At 39.4% G+C, this 15,836-nt stretch overlaps 1 protein-coding gene across 2 annotated transcripts in view; it reads left to right on the forward strand.

Annotated features, from left to right (window-relative positions):
* The first annotated feature begins 371 nt into the window (after nt 1-371).
* arhgef40 (Rho guanine nucleotide exchange factor 40) overlaps nt 372-15,836 on the forward strand; it is a 38,175-nt gene continuing 22,710 nt past the window's right edge. The window contains exons 1-8 of one of the 2 annotated variants that reach the window (XM_018089736.2): nt 372-1,110; nt 6,340-6,537; nt 8,494-10,228; nt 10,317-10,496; nt 10,599-10,713; nt 11,769-11,865; nt 12,518-12,607; nt 14,139-14,252. In XM_018089736.2, the coding sequence (XP_017945225.2) occupies nt 1,108-1,110; nt 6,340-6,537; nt 8,494-10,228; nt 10,317-10,496; nt 10,599-10,713; nt 11,769-11,865; nt 12,518-12,607; nt 14,139-14,252 (2,532 nt within the window). In that variant the 5' untranslated portion in view covers nt 372-1,107. Of the gene's footprint in view, nt 1,111-6,339; nt 6,538-8,493; nt 10,229-10,313; nt 10,497-10,598; nt 10,714-11,768; nt 11,866-12,517; nt 12,608-14,138; nt 14,253-15,836 lie in introns of both variants that reach the window. The other variant, XM_002934294.5, reaches the window with a different exon arrangement.

Raw genomic sequence — 15,836 nt, forward strand, 5'->3', positions numbered from 1 at the left:
GCAGGTCAGCTGCAGGGCTGGAAATAGATGAAGGCACAGTTACTGAAGGAGAGATCATATACATGGTGGGAGCAGAGATGTGTTTTGGCATGAGACAGAAGGACATTCCCAAGTGGGGGCTGAATTTACTTTACAGTGTGCTACAGGAGGGACAGAGGCAGCCAGGATTCCCACAGGGCAGCGCTGGACCCAGCACATTAAAGGCAGCCCTGGGGCACACTGCAAGAGTTAGCCTCACATCAAAGCTGGCACAGGGACAGGAAGTGGCCAAGGTCACAGTGGGAGTCAGTGAGTGAGTGACTGCGCACAGGGTGGGAGCCTGAGCCACACAAAACATGGCTGTGCTACAGACTTTCCGTGTGAGCTCAGGCTCTCCAAACAAAGGAGGGTTTGTTAATTCCACCTCTGAGAAAATCCCAAACATTCCCCCGAATATTTCCAGAGACAGGGATAAAGCAGAGAGTCGCGGAGAGACGTGGGCTCCCCCCCAGGGAAACTGCATAGAGGAGTAGTGGCAAGGGCACAAACCAAAGAGCACAAAGTCCCAGCAACTGTGGGGAAAGGGAGTGGGATATCAATGTGTTGGCCTGCTGCTGCCAAGGAATTAGAAAGTGGTAGTTCTGCAACAGACAGCAGCTAGACGTCTGCTGGTTGTACGTCCCCAGAGCACACACACAGAGCATAAGGTGGAACACAGGAGAGAGACGGGCCAGCACGCCATAAGGGAAGAAAGGAAGGAGTAAGGGAGTGGGCAGTGTGAGTGGAAAGTTGGGGGGTGGGAAGTAGAAAAGAAGTGGAGAGTAAAGTGACAAGGAAAGGCACTGCAGGCAGGGGGGGCTGAAAGCCGAGCGCAAGAGGCTGTGTGAGGGAAGGGGAGGAGGGGTGCTGCTCTTTAGTAACCCCCCCCCCCCCTAACGGGTCCCCCAGTGGGAGCGGAGAGGAAAGCAGAGAGAAAGGGAGCGGAGAAGATGCTCCAGGCACAGGCAGCAGCACGGAGCGCCCCTCACAGCCAGACAAGCCGCCTGACGCCGTGGCCTCCCCACAGCAAAGCAGGACAAGCACGGAGAGCTGCATAGAAATGTGACTTCTGCACATCCGCAGCGAGACATGGTGAGGGGGGAACTCGCCTGGCTGCTGCCACTGGCTCACTCCATCCCTGTCCCCAGCCTTTTCCTTCTCTCTCTGTCTCTCTCTCTGTCTCTCTCTCCCCATTGTTTCCTAAAATCTGTTTCCAATTAGCCCAGATCTGGTACTCATCCAAGAAAAGCCATTGTGGAAGTCTGAGCCTGTGTCTCCCAGCAGCACACATACTGGCTGTGGGGACAAACTTGGCAGCATACTAGCCAGACTTGCCTTGCACCGTGTCCACTGTAGCACCATAGTTGATATTGGGCAACAGAGCAGTAGTCTGGGGAGATGGCGACATTTATATATATATATATATAATTATTTTTTTTTTATTATACACTGTATGTATATTCTTTTCTCTCCCTCTGTGCTTTTAACTTGGCTCTAAATAATTTGTGGATTTGTATGGAAGCTGCTGATTATTATTATTTTAGTTTAGCTGCTTCAGTACCTCTTTGTTGTTCTGTGGCAACTCTTCTACCTCCAGCTCCCTCCTGCTTTAGTCTGACCCACACCAGCCATACTTCTGAATTCCTTTAGGCTTTAAGGCAAGCGTGAAGGGTATATTAATATGCTACATGCATGTATCTATAGTATATTAATCTGTAGTATTCTTCCTAATACACTACATGCATGTAGTATACCTACTAACAGAATACACTACAAGTCTGTATCTATCATGTCATATACCCACTTAGAGAATTTACTACAAGTATGTATCTATAGTATACTTGCTAGTAGACTACATGTATTTATTATAGTATTCCAATTCATAGCATCCTTATAATAGACTACAATTATGTATCTATACTGTACTTGGTAGTAGACTACATGTATGCATTTTAATATACTTGCTAACAAATTACATATCTGTAACTATAGTACACTTACTAGTGAACTACATATATGGATCTATAGTACCAATAAACTACATGTATTTATCTATAGTATAGTTACTAACAGACTACATGCATAGCTACTAGCAGACTAAATGCATGTATCTATAGTATACTTAATAATGTACATATATCTCTGTAGTAAACTTACTAATATTTAATACACTACATGTGACATAGGAATTTACATTTTTTGTGCCAACTATTCAAAACAGCTGGGAAGTATATATATATGTGTGTGTTGTTAAGGTAAACCAACTTTAATATGTCAGGAACATGTTTTTGCTTTGTCACAGACCCCCTCAGTCTCCTTACTACTTCCCCTTTAACTAAATGTCTGCCTGTCTCTTACTCCTTCTCTCTCCATTCCGCCCTCTCTCTCTCTCTTCAGGAAGAAATGAGCTCACACATTTAATGACTTTCAGCTGGTGTTATGGCTGAGAAAGGACACACACATACATCTATAAAGATATATAATGGAAAAACGGAATGTACAGTCCTATACATGTGTATATACATAAATATTAGCTGGGTATATGTTGCACTTATGTTGCAATTACAGACCTTTGTTAATGAATTACAGTGAAACTGTATTTGCATCCTTAGAAATGCAGCTTTGTAGCTGTGTATGGATTGTGTGAGTAAATGTGCAAGGTTAGCATGTAAGCTAGCCATTAGCGCCTATGCACTTTGCATATAGACTATAAAAGGTGCAGAGCTAATTATCTATGTGCAAAATGCGCAAGTCCAATTGAAGCCACTTGGTACAATAATTCGTAGTGTTCAGCAGCACACACAATCAACAGAATATACTAATAGTGGAATATACTAATAACTATCTACATGCACACATCTACATTGCTTTTTAACTTGTTTATTAATGACCTGGAGGAGGGCATAGACAGTACTGTTTCTATTTTTGCTGATGACACAAAATTGTGCAAAACTATGAGTTCCATGCAGGATGCTGCCACTTTGCAGAGCGATTTGACAAAATTGGGAAACTGGGCAGCAAACTGGAAAATAAGGTTCAATGTTGATAAGTGCAAAGTTATGCATTTTGGTAGAAATAATATAAATGCGAACTATCTACTGAATGGTAGTGTGTTGGGGGTTTCCTTAATGGAGAAGGATCTAGGGGTTTTTGTAGATAACAAGTTGTCTAATTCCAGGCAGTGTCATTCTGTGGCTACTAAATCAAATAAAGTGCTGTCTTGAATAAAAAAGGGCATTGAATCAAGGGATGAAAACATAATTTTGCCTCTTTATAGGTCCCTGGTAAGGCCTCACCTTGAGTATGCAGTGCAGTTTTGGGCTCCAGTCCTTAAGAAGGATTTTAATGAGCTGGAGAGAGTGCAGAGCAACTAAACTGGTTTAGGGGATGGAAGATTTAAACTATGAGGTGAGACTGTCGAGGTTGGGGTTGTTTTCTCTGGAAAAGAGGCGCTTGCGAGGGGACATGATTACTCTGTACAAGTACATTAGAGGGGAATATAGGCAGATGGGGGGTGTTCTTTTTTCCCATAAAAACAATCAACACACCAGAGGTCACCCCTTTAGATTAGAGGAACGGAGCTTCCATTTGAAGCAGCGTAGGTGGTTTTTCACGGTGAGGGCAGTGAGGTTGTGGAATGCCCTTCCTAGAGATGTGGTAACGGCAGATTCTGTTAATGCCTTTAAGAGGGGGCTGGATGAGTTCTTGAACAATCAGAATATCCAAGGCTATTGTGATACTAATATCTACAGTTAGTATTAGTGGTTGTATGTATAGTTTATGTATGTGAGTGTATAGATTGGTAGGTGTGGGTTGTGTGTGCTGGGTTTACTTGGATGGGTTGAACTTGATGGACTCTGGTCTTTTTTCAACCCTATGTAACTATGTAACTATGCACACAGGTATCCCTCTGTTAATTCATGCTTACACACCTTCACACACTGACACATTAACACGGACTTGGGGAGCAACAGAAACATAAAAAATTATGGGGGTGCCAAATAAGGGCTGTGATTGGCTATTTAGTAGCCTCTATGCATAATCTTAGCTTACAGGAGGCTTTGTTTGGTAGTACATCTTGTTTTTATGCAACCAAAACTTGCCACCAAGCCAGAAATGAAAAATAACTACATGGTTTGGGGACACTGAGAGCAACATCCAAGGGTTTGGTGAGCAACATTGCTCACGAGCCACTGATTGGGATCACTGCATTAACATATACATATTAATACATACAAACTGGGCTGTACAGCTAGTATGGGAAATCCAGCAGTAGACCTTCCCAGACCTTCCCCCCAATATTTTTGCTGGGTGTTCTGTATAAATTAAGCTAACTCTCAAGTAAAGTGATGGACTCTGAGCTACAGTAGGGACTCCCCTCCCCCATAAAGCTCAGTGATATATTTTTCAGAGATAAAAAAGGGACATACTTACATTCAGAAAATCTCCTTGGAGAGACAAAAGTTCAGATTTCTCACACGCCAGTATCTGTGATGAACTCAATCTGTGTCGAGATCACTTTTCTGGAGGCTGCTGCTGCCACAGTTCCATTCAGTAGTTTCTGAAGTTTGGACAAAGGCACAAGTTTTCTTTGGCTCAGAGTGAGAGAAGGAAACAGCTGGGACCAGCGGGGAGAGAGACCTAGACAAAAACACATCACACAAGGCTCCCCACTCATGGATCTCTTCCAAATATGAATGCAATTTTAACACATTTATTCCTATCTGTCTCCCTCCATGTTTAAAACAAAATCTAGAAACATTCACCTTTTTATTACTGTGTGAAACTGCTGGGTTAAACAATAGATGCAGTGATATAGCTAGGCCCAATTACCACTATCTTCAGGGGTCTGCATAGCTGCTGCTGATAGGTCACTTAAGGGGTTAATTCACCTTTAAATTAAAGATGTGGATAACCCTATTCTAAGGCAATATGTAGTTAGTCTTTGACTAACAACAATCAAGTAGGAATTCTGAAAATTGGTACGAGGGAGGAGGGCAGCAATCTAATTTTCTACCTAGCAAGGACCAAACATGGAGGAGCTTCAGTTTTCCTGTTTATTTGGTGGTGCAGGGGATACTGGGGAAATAGATCGAAAATCCACAGTGCCATAGAGCACATAAATATCAACTAGTTGATAAATCATGACACCAAACCAAGGCCAGTGGGCCACAGTGGTCCAGTCGAAGCACTGATCTCAGTAGGATGGCACTATTGAAAAATTATTGTCAGCTTCCAAAAGCTACTGCGCGCTCACCAGTGGGCTGCTCCCAATTACCCTTTCAGGAATTAAGCCAGGGCTGAATCAGTGCAGCAGGAGTGGAGGGTATCGCCCAGTACTATCCTAAGTACATGCCTTTTCTGCCAACCCCTTGTTCTGGCCCTGACTTGTAGCAGTAGGTAGGATTGATAAAATGTGTTGATTGCTGTTTCCACACATGCAGAAATCACTTCCCTCTGCAGTGGGAGCCTGAGATGAAAAGTACCAGCTGCTTTTCAAAACCAACAGAATTTTTGACCCCTAAAGCAGCCCTTTGTAAGAAGCAGAAGTTTGCTGAAGTTCTTTTGGAAGCTGCTTCTCCGTTTTAGCTGGAAGATATTCAGGAAAGATTTAGGGAACCTATTGGCAGAAAGCAATGTATTCACAATAATAACTTTCTTATCCCTTTCACCATTTCTGGCTCAATAGCAATTTCATTTACAAATAACTTTAAAACCACTAAAAACATGTAACATGTATATTGGAAAGTTGCTTAGAACAACATTTTCTTTCATTAGGCAAAATTGTATTTTTGGGTTGGACTCCCCTTACTTTATTTAATATGGGTTGGTTTTGGGTTGTACAGTGCTGCTGTGTGTATTGTCTACACTTAAAAATGATTGCCAGTACTTAAAATGGGAAGTTTGTGTGAGATCATTTTGGCAATCAGTTTGAGCACCTGGAAGTAAATATGGGTTTACTGTCTAAACCTCTGTCAATTTGCTCAGAATCCAGAAGAGAACAGTGATGCATTAAATGGCTGCGTTTCTGTTCTAACAAAAAGCACAAATTAAAACATGGGGCTGTATTAGGCTACCTGGTACACTAGTAATGACATACAGAGGGTATTTTATCAGTATGCCCTCTGTTGGCCTCTGTGATTAAAAGCAAGACACTAGCATAAAACAACATGGCATGCACATATACAACCATAAGTAAAAATATTGCCAGAACTGACATTTTAACAGAAATGAAATGTAAAATGATGTTTTAGTTATTTTTGGTTGAACCCAACACATTGAATGGCAGTATGGAATACAGATTTTTCTTCTTTCTTTCAGACTCCCCAGTCTGTCGAGGATTGCCTGCAGAGTGCCCTCTCCTCCTTGTACCCTCCGTTTGAGGTGACAGCCCCCACACTACTGTCTCAGGTCTTCTCTGTGTTGGAAAGGACATATAGAGAGGATTCTCTGAGATATACACTGGAATTCCTCATCCCAGCGAAAAGGATCTTGCAGAATGTACAACACCAGGCCTGTGTAAGTACCTTTGCAATACTCACTGAACAGTCTGTCAAAGGTTTCCCCCCATCACCAGATGTCTTACTATAAACAATCCTATAATAAACGCTTTGTCACCTCTGATTTACTGCCAGAATGTTATTAAAAACAACCCAAACTGTATAAAAAGTAACTCAATTTCCAAATATTTTAAGTATTTCTGTGAGCACATTATCACTTCAGTTTATCTGTCGACATTATTGGTGCATTTTGAATTATGTTTCATTATTATTAATTATTATTGAATGAAAGGTAAGAGTACAACAGGAACTGCAATAAAAAATAATGTACATGTTACATGTACAACTAAATTCATCCAACTTCTGGAAAACATCAGCAGATGCAAGCATTCTTCTAAGCATTCCTAGATCTTTTTAAACAATCCAAGTCTGTTCATGTGATCTGGAAAATAAACACTGAGCCACCATCTGTTTTTACACATTGGGCAGATGCACATTTGAAACCACAGGAAGCAATATTTGTCATGGGCAGTGTAGCACCACTGCTTAGAAAAAGGGGGTAGTGGAAGGGACATATGGGAGCTGCAGACCTCCCTTGAGCGCACACACTTTATTTTTACCTTCGGCTCCTCGGGTGAGGGACATCTGCGACCTGGGGGAGTGCTGGCTGGGATTGGGTCTGGTGCCCCACTGGCCAAGTCTGACCCTGCCTGTACCTCCATAGAAAGGGACTGGGAACAGCTGCCTCTCTATGTTCAAGAGCACAATAATAACCATTAAGATCCATGACAAGTAATGGGGTTTGTAAACCCCCATTTAAATATATCTTTATTATAACAGTAAGCATATTTGGAATAACAAATGCCTGCACAAATGTTCTGGCATGAAAGTGTATGAGTGTTCCTGATTACTATCTGCAATTAATAATGCTGTCAGTAGCATGCAAACAAATTAACAAGAACTCTAGCATAGAATCATGTTCTTTATGCAGAATTTAGTTGCTTAACAACAAATATTTCTGGTCAGTTATTACCAGACATGTGATTATTATTCATAGTCAAATGCTAAATATTACCATGCTCAGCAGAGCTGTACCTAACAGCAAAATGCACAACAGGCAAACCAAGAAAAGTGGTACTGCAGGCCTTCTATATGTAGAGACACATTTGCACGATTGGTTGTTCCAGTAGTGATCATCAATGTTTAAGCAAGAGAGCATTCTATACTATAGTGCACCACATGTTAACTGCCAGTATGATACCCATTGGAAAAGCATTTTTTGCATTTTATTATTGGCACTGAGGCATGGAGTTCAAATTTACATTTTAATAACTTGCTAAAAAGGTAGCCTCAGCCTAAGTGACTCCTAAATGGTGGCTATATTTGGTTAAGTATAGTACAAAGCCCAGGCAACCCCCTAGCTCCCTGCCATTCATTTCAATTGCCAGGTGATCTTCCTTTATCCTAAATGGATTAGACTGCTAAATTACTAAAGTAGACTGCATTACTAAAGTAATGTCTCCCACAGTCTGAACATATGACTGAATCACACTGGGGCCCAAATGCATCTCTAAAACATATTATCTATTAGGTTTTAGTAAATGCAGCCCAATGTGTGTGTAGTTTTTTTCATATAGTTATCCACTTTCATGGCATTTAATTATGTACTAGTGCTGACTTTCAACTGAATATTTTAGTTCACAGATCTCTAAAAAGTATTTAGTCATCAATATTCTTGCCATAAACAAACGTGATTTTTGTTGTTAATTTGTGTTTGGAAATATCAGTATCTTCTTCACATAACTGGCTATGGGTTATTTTTAAGACCCTAGAAAGTGTTATACTTTTCTATATATTTTATATACCATCCATGTATATTATAGTATATTGTAGAAATCTTATGGAGCTTTCTATACGCTCACTTTAGTCATGTTATTAGTTCATGTAATTACATTTTGTTTCTTTTTTATTGCAGTCACAATACAGTGGATTTCTCTTCTTTCATGAAGGCTGGCCACTATGCCTTGGGGAGAAGATCTTGGTGCAGCTCTCATCACTTCCATGGCATTTCTTAAAGCCTGGAGACTTTTACCTACAAGTGGTGCCGTACCTGGAATGTTCCCCCCGCCTTGTACTGAAGTGTTTGTCTCAGGATGGTAGTGGAGTACAAGAAATTGTGGTCCCCGAGAGCTCCCATTCCTTTCTCTTCTCTGCAGAATGGCTCAACAGCATTAATAAAGACCGCTGTGCAGTTAGGCTGGAGAATTGTCTTGCTGCAGTGGAGGAGAAAGTGATTCGCTTGCCATGGTCTGAAGTTATATATCCAAGGTTCATACATAAAGGAGGGTATATTGTAGGTAGGAAATGCCCTCCAGGGCCCCTTATACCTCCCCTGGAGAGCCGGAGCCCTGGAGATGGAGGTATTACAAGTGGAGATCTTGTAGACCCAAGTGTCAATGCACATCTCTCATTGTACTGTGGTCAAGATGATATAGAGGTTTGGGAAGAAGGAGCTGTTTCACCACTGATGGATTCTCTTGCCAGGTCTGTCATTGAATGCATGGAAGGGGAGTATGTTGAACTGAGTCCACCTCAAAAGGTAGTGGCTGAAAAACAAGAAAGTCAAAGAGACACATGGGTTTCAAGAGCTAAGACAGCCCCCAGCAGGAAAGGTAAGAAAAAGGGAAACCAGGCTTGGCTTCATCCCAGGAGACCAGCAAAAGTAGGATCACTGAGCACCTTAAAAGGGAAATCTCAAGATATTTGGAAAGAACAATCTTGTATAGGGGTTTCTCAAGACCAGAGAGAATCACTAGGTGAGGAGCAAAGTTACTGGGAAGTTGATACGACAAAATGTTCTAATGAGACTGATTTGCTTGTAGAATGGAGAAAGGGAGTGGATATTTTGCAAAGACATGGTGAAAATGGTTCTCATTCTGAGAGACAGGTATGGATTACATCAGACGCACATGCATGGGTCTCTCAGGATTGTACATTGGCCTGTGAGAAACAAATCTCTGGAACAGAGAGAACTGCTTTTGAAAGCTGTCTTCAGGAAGAGGAGATATTATCAAAGATGCTTGAACAATCTTCTCTCAAAAGAGATACCTCTGAGGTAAGAGTGGATTTGCCATGCATTGAAAACCCTGCAAACATTTCTGCAGATAGCCAAAGAGAAATCTCAAGAGACAGCTTACAAAATCCAGTTGAAGAGAACCAAAGTGAAACCTTACAGGCAATCCAGAGAGACATTTTAGACAAATGTCAATCTGACTGCCCGTTAGATAACTCAAGGCTATTTTTAACTGAAAATAAGAATCAAGTGGGAACACCTGAGGAAATATCTGTTTCCCATGGCTTGTCATTACCTAGAAGAGAGAGAACATGGGCAGATGGACAGGAGACCTCAAAGGAGCAGCTAGGAGAAGAAAGTCCGGCACCATCTGATGAATTTATATTGATTTCAGTAAAAGAAAAACATTCTACCTGGGCTCAGATTACTGAAACTCCTCATAAAACAGGGAGGGGAAGAAGGAAAAAAAGGAACAAGAGGGGCAGAGGTCCTATGAAGGCAGAAGTAAAGAAAGGTGCTCAAAAAACAGGACAATCAAAAGTTGATTTGAAGAAAGAGGGAACAGAATCTGTCTATAAAGCTGATGATAGAGAAGAAAAAAGAAACAGTGAGGAAAGACTAGACCAAAGTGATCTGGGTAAGTTATGCAGTTTAGTGAAATAACTAATGAGGCCTACAGTGTATAGTTGCCTTTTTAAATATATTTCTTCAATTTTTTTCAGAAGAAACTGGTCCACCAATTATAAGCCAAGCAGAGGATCTATCTTGCCTAGAATTATGCACAGAACCAAACATCTCACTTTCCCAGATTCCTGTGCCACAAGGGAACCTCATTGCTGAGTTTAAGTGCCTCTATAAAGATATTAACTGGGATGTACTAGAGTTGGGAATCTTTTGCTTGACTGGTACGTAGTACAATATCTTGATAAAGTCTTGATAAATTCTTCACAATAATGTCATTGTCACAGTATGTATAATTACTTTTATTCTCTTACTTTTATTTTCAGGTGGACAGGACAAAGATAAGAGGGCTTTGGTAATTACATCTCCAGAGAAATTATCATCAGCACATAACCAGAAAGACCTGGTCCATGCACTCTTATATCTGTACTCTTTGCTCAGGTATAATTCAGTGGTGTAACTAAAAGTTAATGATATAGAATGCCATAGAATAATCCTAATTGATTATAGTAAAAAATAGGGATGCGTTAAATCCAGAATTTTTGGATTCAGCTGAATACCAAATCTACTGCAAAATATATGTAAGAATCCAAAACCAAGTCCAAACTATATTTCCATGTTCAGATTTGAGCAAAACCCAAAGAATTTGCTGATTTAAAAAGAAAATGGCAAATTATAGTTATCCATTGCATACCGTCACAAGACTAGTGGATTTGAATTCAATTTAGCTGAACATAAGAACTTGGATAAATCTAATTCCCACAAAAAGAGCTAAGATTTTTCTGAATCCCACACATAATCCTGGATACATTGCATCCCTGTTAACAAGTTTGTTTCTATTTATTTGTGCACCTTTTGTTTACTAGTATCACTTGTTTGCTTCTACTGTAAAGAGAGGTCTGAGCAATATCTGTCCAGTGGCAAGTGCGAAAGAGGAATTCATTCACTGTGTAGCGCACTACAGCATTCTCACCATATGTAACACACTAAGAGGCAGATTTGCTAAGACATGAACGCTCGGAGCGTTCATGTCACGAATGCTCTGAAGGCGTATTTACGCCAAATTTTTAGTCGCTTGCGCAACTTTTTCGACACCCGTTGGACTTTTAAGTATGCTTGCGCAAAAAAATGGAAAGGTTTTCCCGCTGTTTACAATTGTTCCATACGAAAATTTTGTCACTATTACGACCAGTAAAAGCTTCCTACTGATTGGTTGTTATGGGTTACTGTTCCTGGGGAAACGTAGTGCCTTTTATTACATAACCCCCTATATATTTTAATGTATTGATTGTAAAATAAAGAACCACTGACAACTACTAACTTTCCGTTTATAAAATCCAATTGACAGTAACAATAGTCTGTTGTCAAGTTGTGCAAGAGGATTAGCGAGAGATAAATGAGAGATGACAAAAGTCAATAGAATACCTCTGCGTAAATATGGCAAATGAAAGAATGTGTTTAAAAAATATTCAGTCCACAAATCTGTCCTGTCTTAGGCCTGAGCTGCGAGATTTGGGCATGACTCTTATGCTGGATTTACGAGACAGCACGGGACCACCAGATATACTACTCCAAATTTTACAGGAGAGCCAGGTACTTGACTTGTTGTAATGTAGGAACAAAACACAACTGTTTGGTGGATGATACATCTTAATACTTAAAGCTTAAAACATTTTTACTAAACTGAGTTTGGAAGAGTTAATATCAAATGAGCCCACTATACACCACTAGTAGCAGAACATTTATACTGAAGGAAGCTGCAGCTTTAAAAACTGTGCTCAATATTTAATAGTAACAGAGTGTTGTACCATGTTAGTTGTAGATCAAAACCAGAAAATATAGTGTATATGATACCCTTTAATTGGCTAACTAAGTAGATTAAAAAATGTGAGCTTTTGGGACTACTTAGGTCCCTGCTTCAGGCATGTCACCATGACCGAAGCAAAATTTAATATGCAGGTTAAGTAAAGATTCACTTAATTTTTCCACTGATCTCTTTGTTGGCAATTTGTTATTGGTCTGAATCTAAAATAAATTGGTGCATCTCTACATGAAATAGTCATGTTCTTTGTTTAAGGTGTGAGGGTATCTCGCTGGTACCAGGGGATGAATTTAACAAGCACATGCCAGTCTGAAAGCAATATAGGAAAGCATAATGTGCTAACTGGGGCAAATGCAACCATTACAGATGAATGGACAATAAATGTAATAATAAATTAATATAATAAACATCTTTGTTCATCAGGACTCTATTCGTAGCTGTATAAACCGTGTTCTTGTCATCTGTGCTACAGAGAGTACCAATCCAATTCCCTGTGACATACCCAACATACAGGCAAGTAAACTGTCTATCCTACCTTAGTGCTTGTGTTACACAGTTGTTGAATGTGGTATACTCTTTTTATTTACTGTTCAATATAATAGATTAATATACAAGTTGTGTATACTGTGTACTTGCACTGCCTGTGATCCCAGATACCATCTGCTAATACTTGCTCCATCAGTACAGTGTGTAGTTAAAAGGCTGTGCATCATTCTATGGGAAAACAATCATATGGACTACAAAATGAATATACTGCATATCCCAACTACTTTCACAATAGTACAATAATACATTTATACAATGATAAATCAATATAATATTAATTATACTTAATTAATTATACTTATTAATAATTAAATATTAATTGACTGAATCAATTCACAGGCTTCTGCTTCTTTCCATTGTTGTTAATGAATGATATATATGTTTACATACCCAGATGAATAAGGATAAGTTTTTAAAGATTTTTAAGTGCTTAGTTTTGCAGTTTGCCTTTTGTCTATATTAGCCCAACAGTAAACTTAACAGTAAATGGGAACAGTAAAAATGTGATACAACTTACTAGGAATGCACCATGTCCCAGTTGCTACTGCCTGAGCCTTGAGCTTGGAGAGTATGGTCCAACAGACCACCATTGCACTGAGCAGCTTAGGGTAAGAAAGTATTTTATGATATAAGCATTATTTTTTGGAACCCTAAATGCTTGATAATGTGATTTTTTTTAGGCAAATATATTTGGCCATTTGTTTTGTTTACATATGAATAAAGAAAAAGGGAAAGGGGGTTGTTTAATGCCAAACACAAAGCTCATAAAGCTTTATAACATTGAACAGACACAAAGAGGCTAAATACCCCACTCTACAATTAACCTCAATAAACAACTGGTCTGCCAACTGATTCAGATTGCAGGATGGAAACAGAATGGGTGACACTGTGTGCATAAGTTTCACGTTACAAAGTTCTGATAACTGACACTGAAAGACAAATGTAATTGCTAGAGGATGCCGATCTTTTGAACTGTTAAAGGAATAGTAACATCAAAAAATTAAAGTGGTTTAAAGTAATTAAAATATTATGTGCTGTTGCTCTGCAAAAAACAGGTGTTTTTTTCTACAGAAAAAATACTATATAAATAAGCTGCTGTGTAGCCATGGGGGCAGCCATTCAAGCTGGAAAAAAGGAGAAAAGGCACAGGTTACATAGCAGATAACTAGTAGATAAGCCCCATATAATGAGGGTTTGTCTGTTATCTGCTAAGTAACCTGTGCCTTTTCTCCTTTGAATGGCTGCCCCCATGGCTACACAGCAGTTTACTTATATAAACTATAGTAGTCTTTCTGAGGCAAACACACCAGTTGTAGCAATGTAGGGCAACAGTACATTATATTGTAATTACTTTATACACTTTCATTTTTTGATGTTACTGTTCCTTTAAGCAGAGAACCTATGGGCTGAAGTACAGGCTCCTATATGTAGCATTCTGCAAGTGTGTTAACACAATTAAAATCTATCCTTTATTGTTGTATATTTTGTCATCTTGCAGGTGCTGGCGGTTTTACCCACAGAATTGGCACAATTTGTAGCACTAAAGGAGCTGCCTGAAAAGTTTGGAGGAGAGAGACCTTATGTGCACATGGACAGTATGAACATTCAGAGGGTGAGATACATAGCTACACCATTAACATGTGATGAGCTAATGTAATGGACCAAAAATGAGTGAGTAAGACAACTAAATTTTTGGACAGGAGGCCTCATTTGAGATTGGTCAAACAAATTCAGATTAGTATTAGTCTGCCTTACTAGTCAGATGCAAAAATGATCCATTGACTTCTTTAAGGGAAAAGTCAAAGGGCTTTTTACACTCTGAAATCAAGAGATTAAAGAAAGTTGAATTACATAGCACAGATGTTCACCAAACACAGGCTTACCACCTGGAAGGCCCAGACCATAGGCCAAATGGGTTGTGATTTAGGCTAAATATTTCTCTTAGAGCAGACATTTCTTAAGCCAAGTTTAAAGGGACAGTGTACTTTTATTTTATCAGAAAGGGGATCCCAAATGGCCAGTCAAACAGGGCCAAAGTAATTAGGACACAGCCCCCAGATTAAAGGGCAAGTCAAATCAATTACCAATTGTATCCCAAACTTAACAAAAAATCAAAAAGTAAATTTAAAAAGAAGAATCACATTTTTATTTGAAAATCCATATTAAAAACATACGAAGGCGGTATTTTGGGGTTTGTATGTTTTTAATATGGATTTTTAAATAAAAATTTGATTCTTTTTGAATTTTCTTTTTGATTTTTTGTTATGTTTGGGATACAATTAGTAAATCATTAAACAGTAAATTGAACCTACTCAATGTTTGGTCCTTGCAAAGTAGATAATTAGATTATCTGTGCACTAATAATCACCCTGTATAATAGATTCCTGCTAACAAAAAAGTCACAACAAAGAGGAAATGGAGGGAGTTGTATACTGATAATCTAACTTTGTAGCCCATAAGAACCAAATATGGAGAGGTTTCAGCATCCCTGTTTGCCCTGGTTAGCTCAAGAAAAACAAAAACTACAGAGCTGTTTGTGATTAAAACAATAGGCAAAAAGTATGTTCAGCACAAGCCCTATTCATTGAACTTAAATTGAACAAGGGTGTATACTGCCCCTTTAAGGATGAATTTGGGTAAAATTTGAGGTAAACACTTTATTTATATACACTGTAGTAAACATTCTTGAAACTATTACTAGATAATACTGTTGGGGGCCTCTCCAAATAGCCTGAAAAAACTAACATAATGTGAAAAAGACCATCAAATATTCATAGAATTTAAAGGACTAGCAATGCCGACTGTGATCTGAAACTGATATGTCCTAGCTGCGCAAGAACGAGGTCTAATGTGTGGAACAGACATGCCTTGCGAGTGATGTGCTGACTGTAACATAAGCCGAAGCATAAAAAGCAACAGGCTCAGCTTTCTTAAAAGAATATGCCAGTTTTTTATTGACAAGCTAAAATGTATTTTCCTCTTTTCCATTTAACTCCCTATCTCTTGCTGTCTCTTCTTTGCTTTACTTTACTGCTATCCATCTAGTACCCAAAGCATGTAGAGTAAAATACCTGCCAGTGCAGTACCAATTTCAGCATTCCTCCTGGCTAGCAAAGACACAAAAACTGGAAAAAGAAGCCGCACACAGTGCTTAGGTTGTGTACCAACTACTTCATCCAGTTGGCTTATTTAAAGC

This window comes from Xenopus tropicalis, chromosome 1 (assembly GCF_000004195.4).
Source record: "Xenopus tropicalis strain Nigerian chromosome 1, UCB_Xtro_10.0, whole genome shotgun sequence".
Classification (NCBI taxonomy): domain Eukaryota; kingdom Metazoa; phylum Chordata; class Amphibia; order Anura; family Pipidae; genus Xenopus; species Xenopus tropicalis.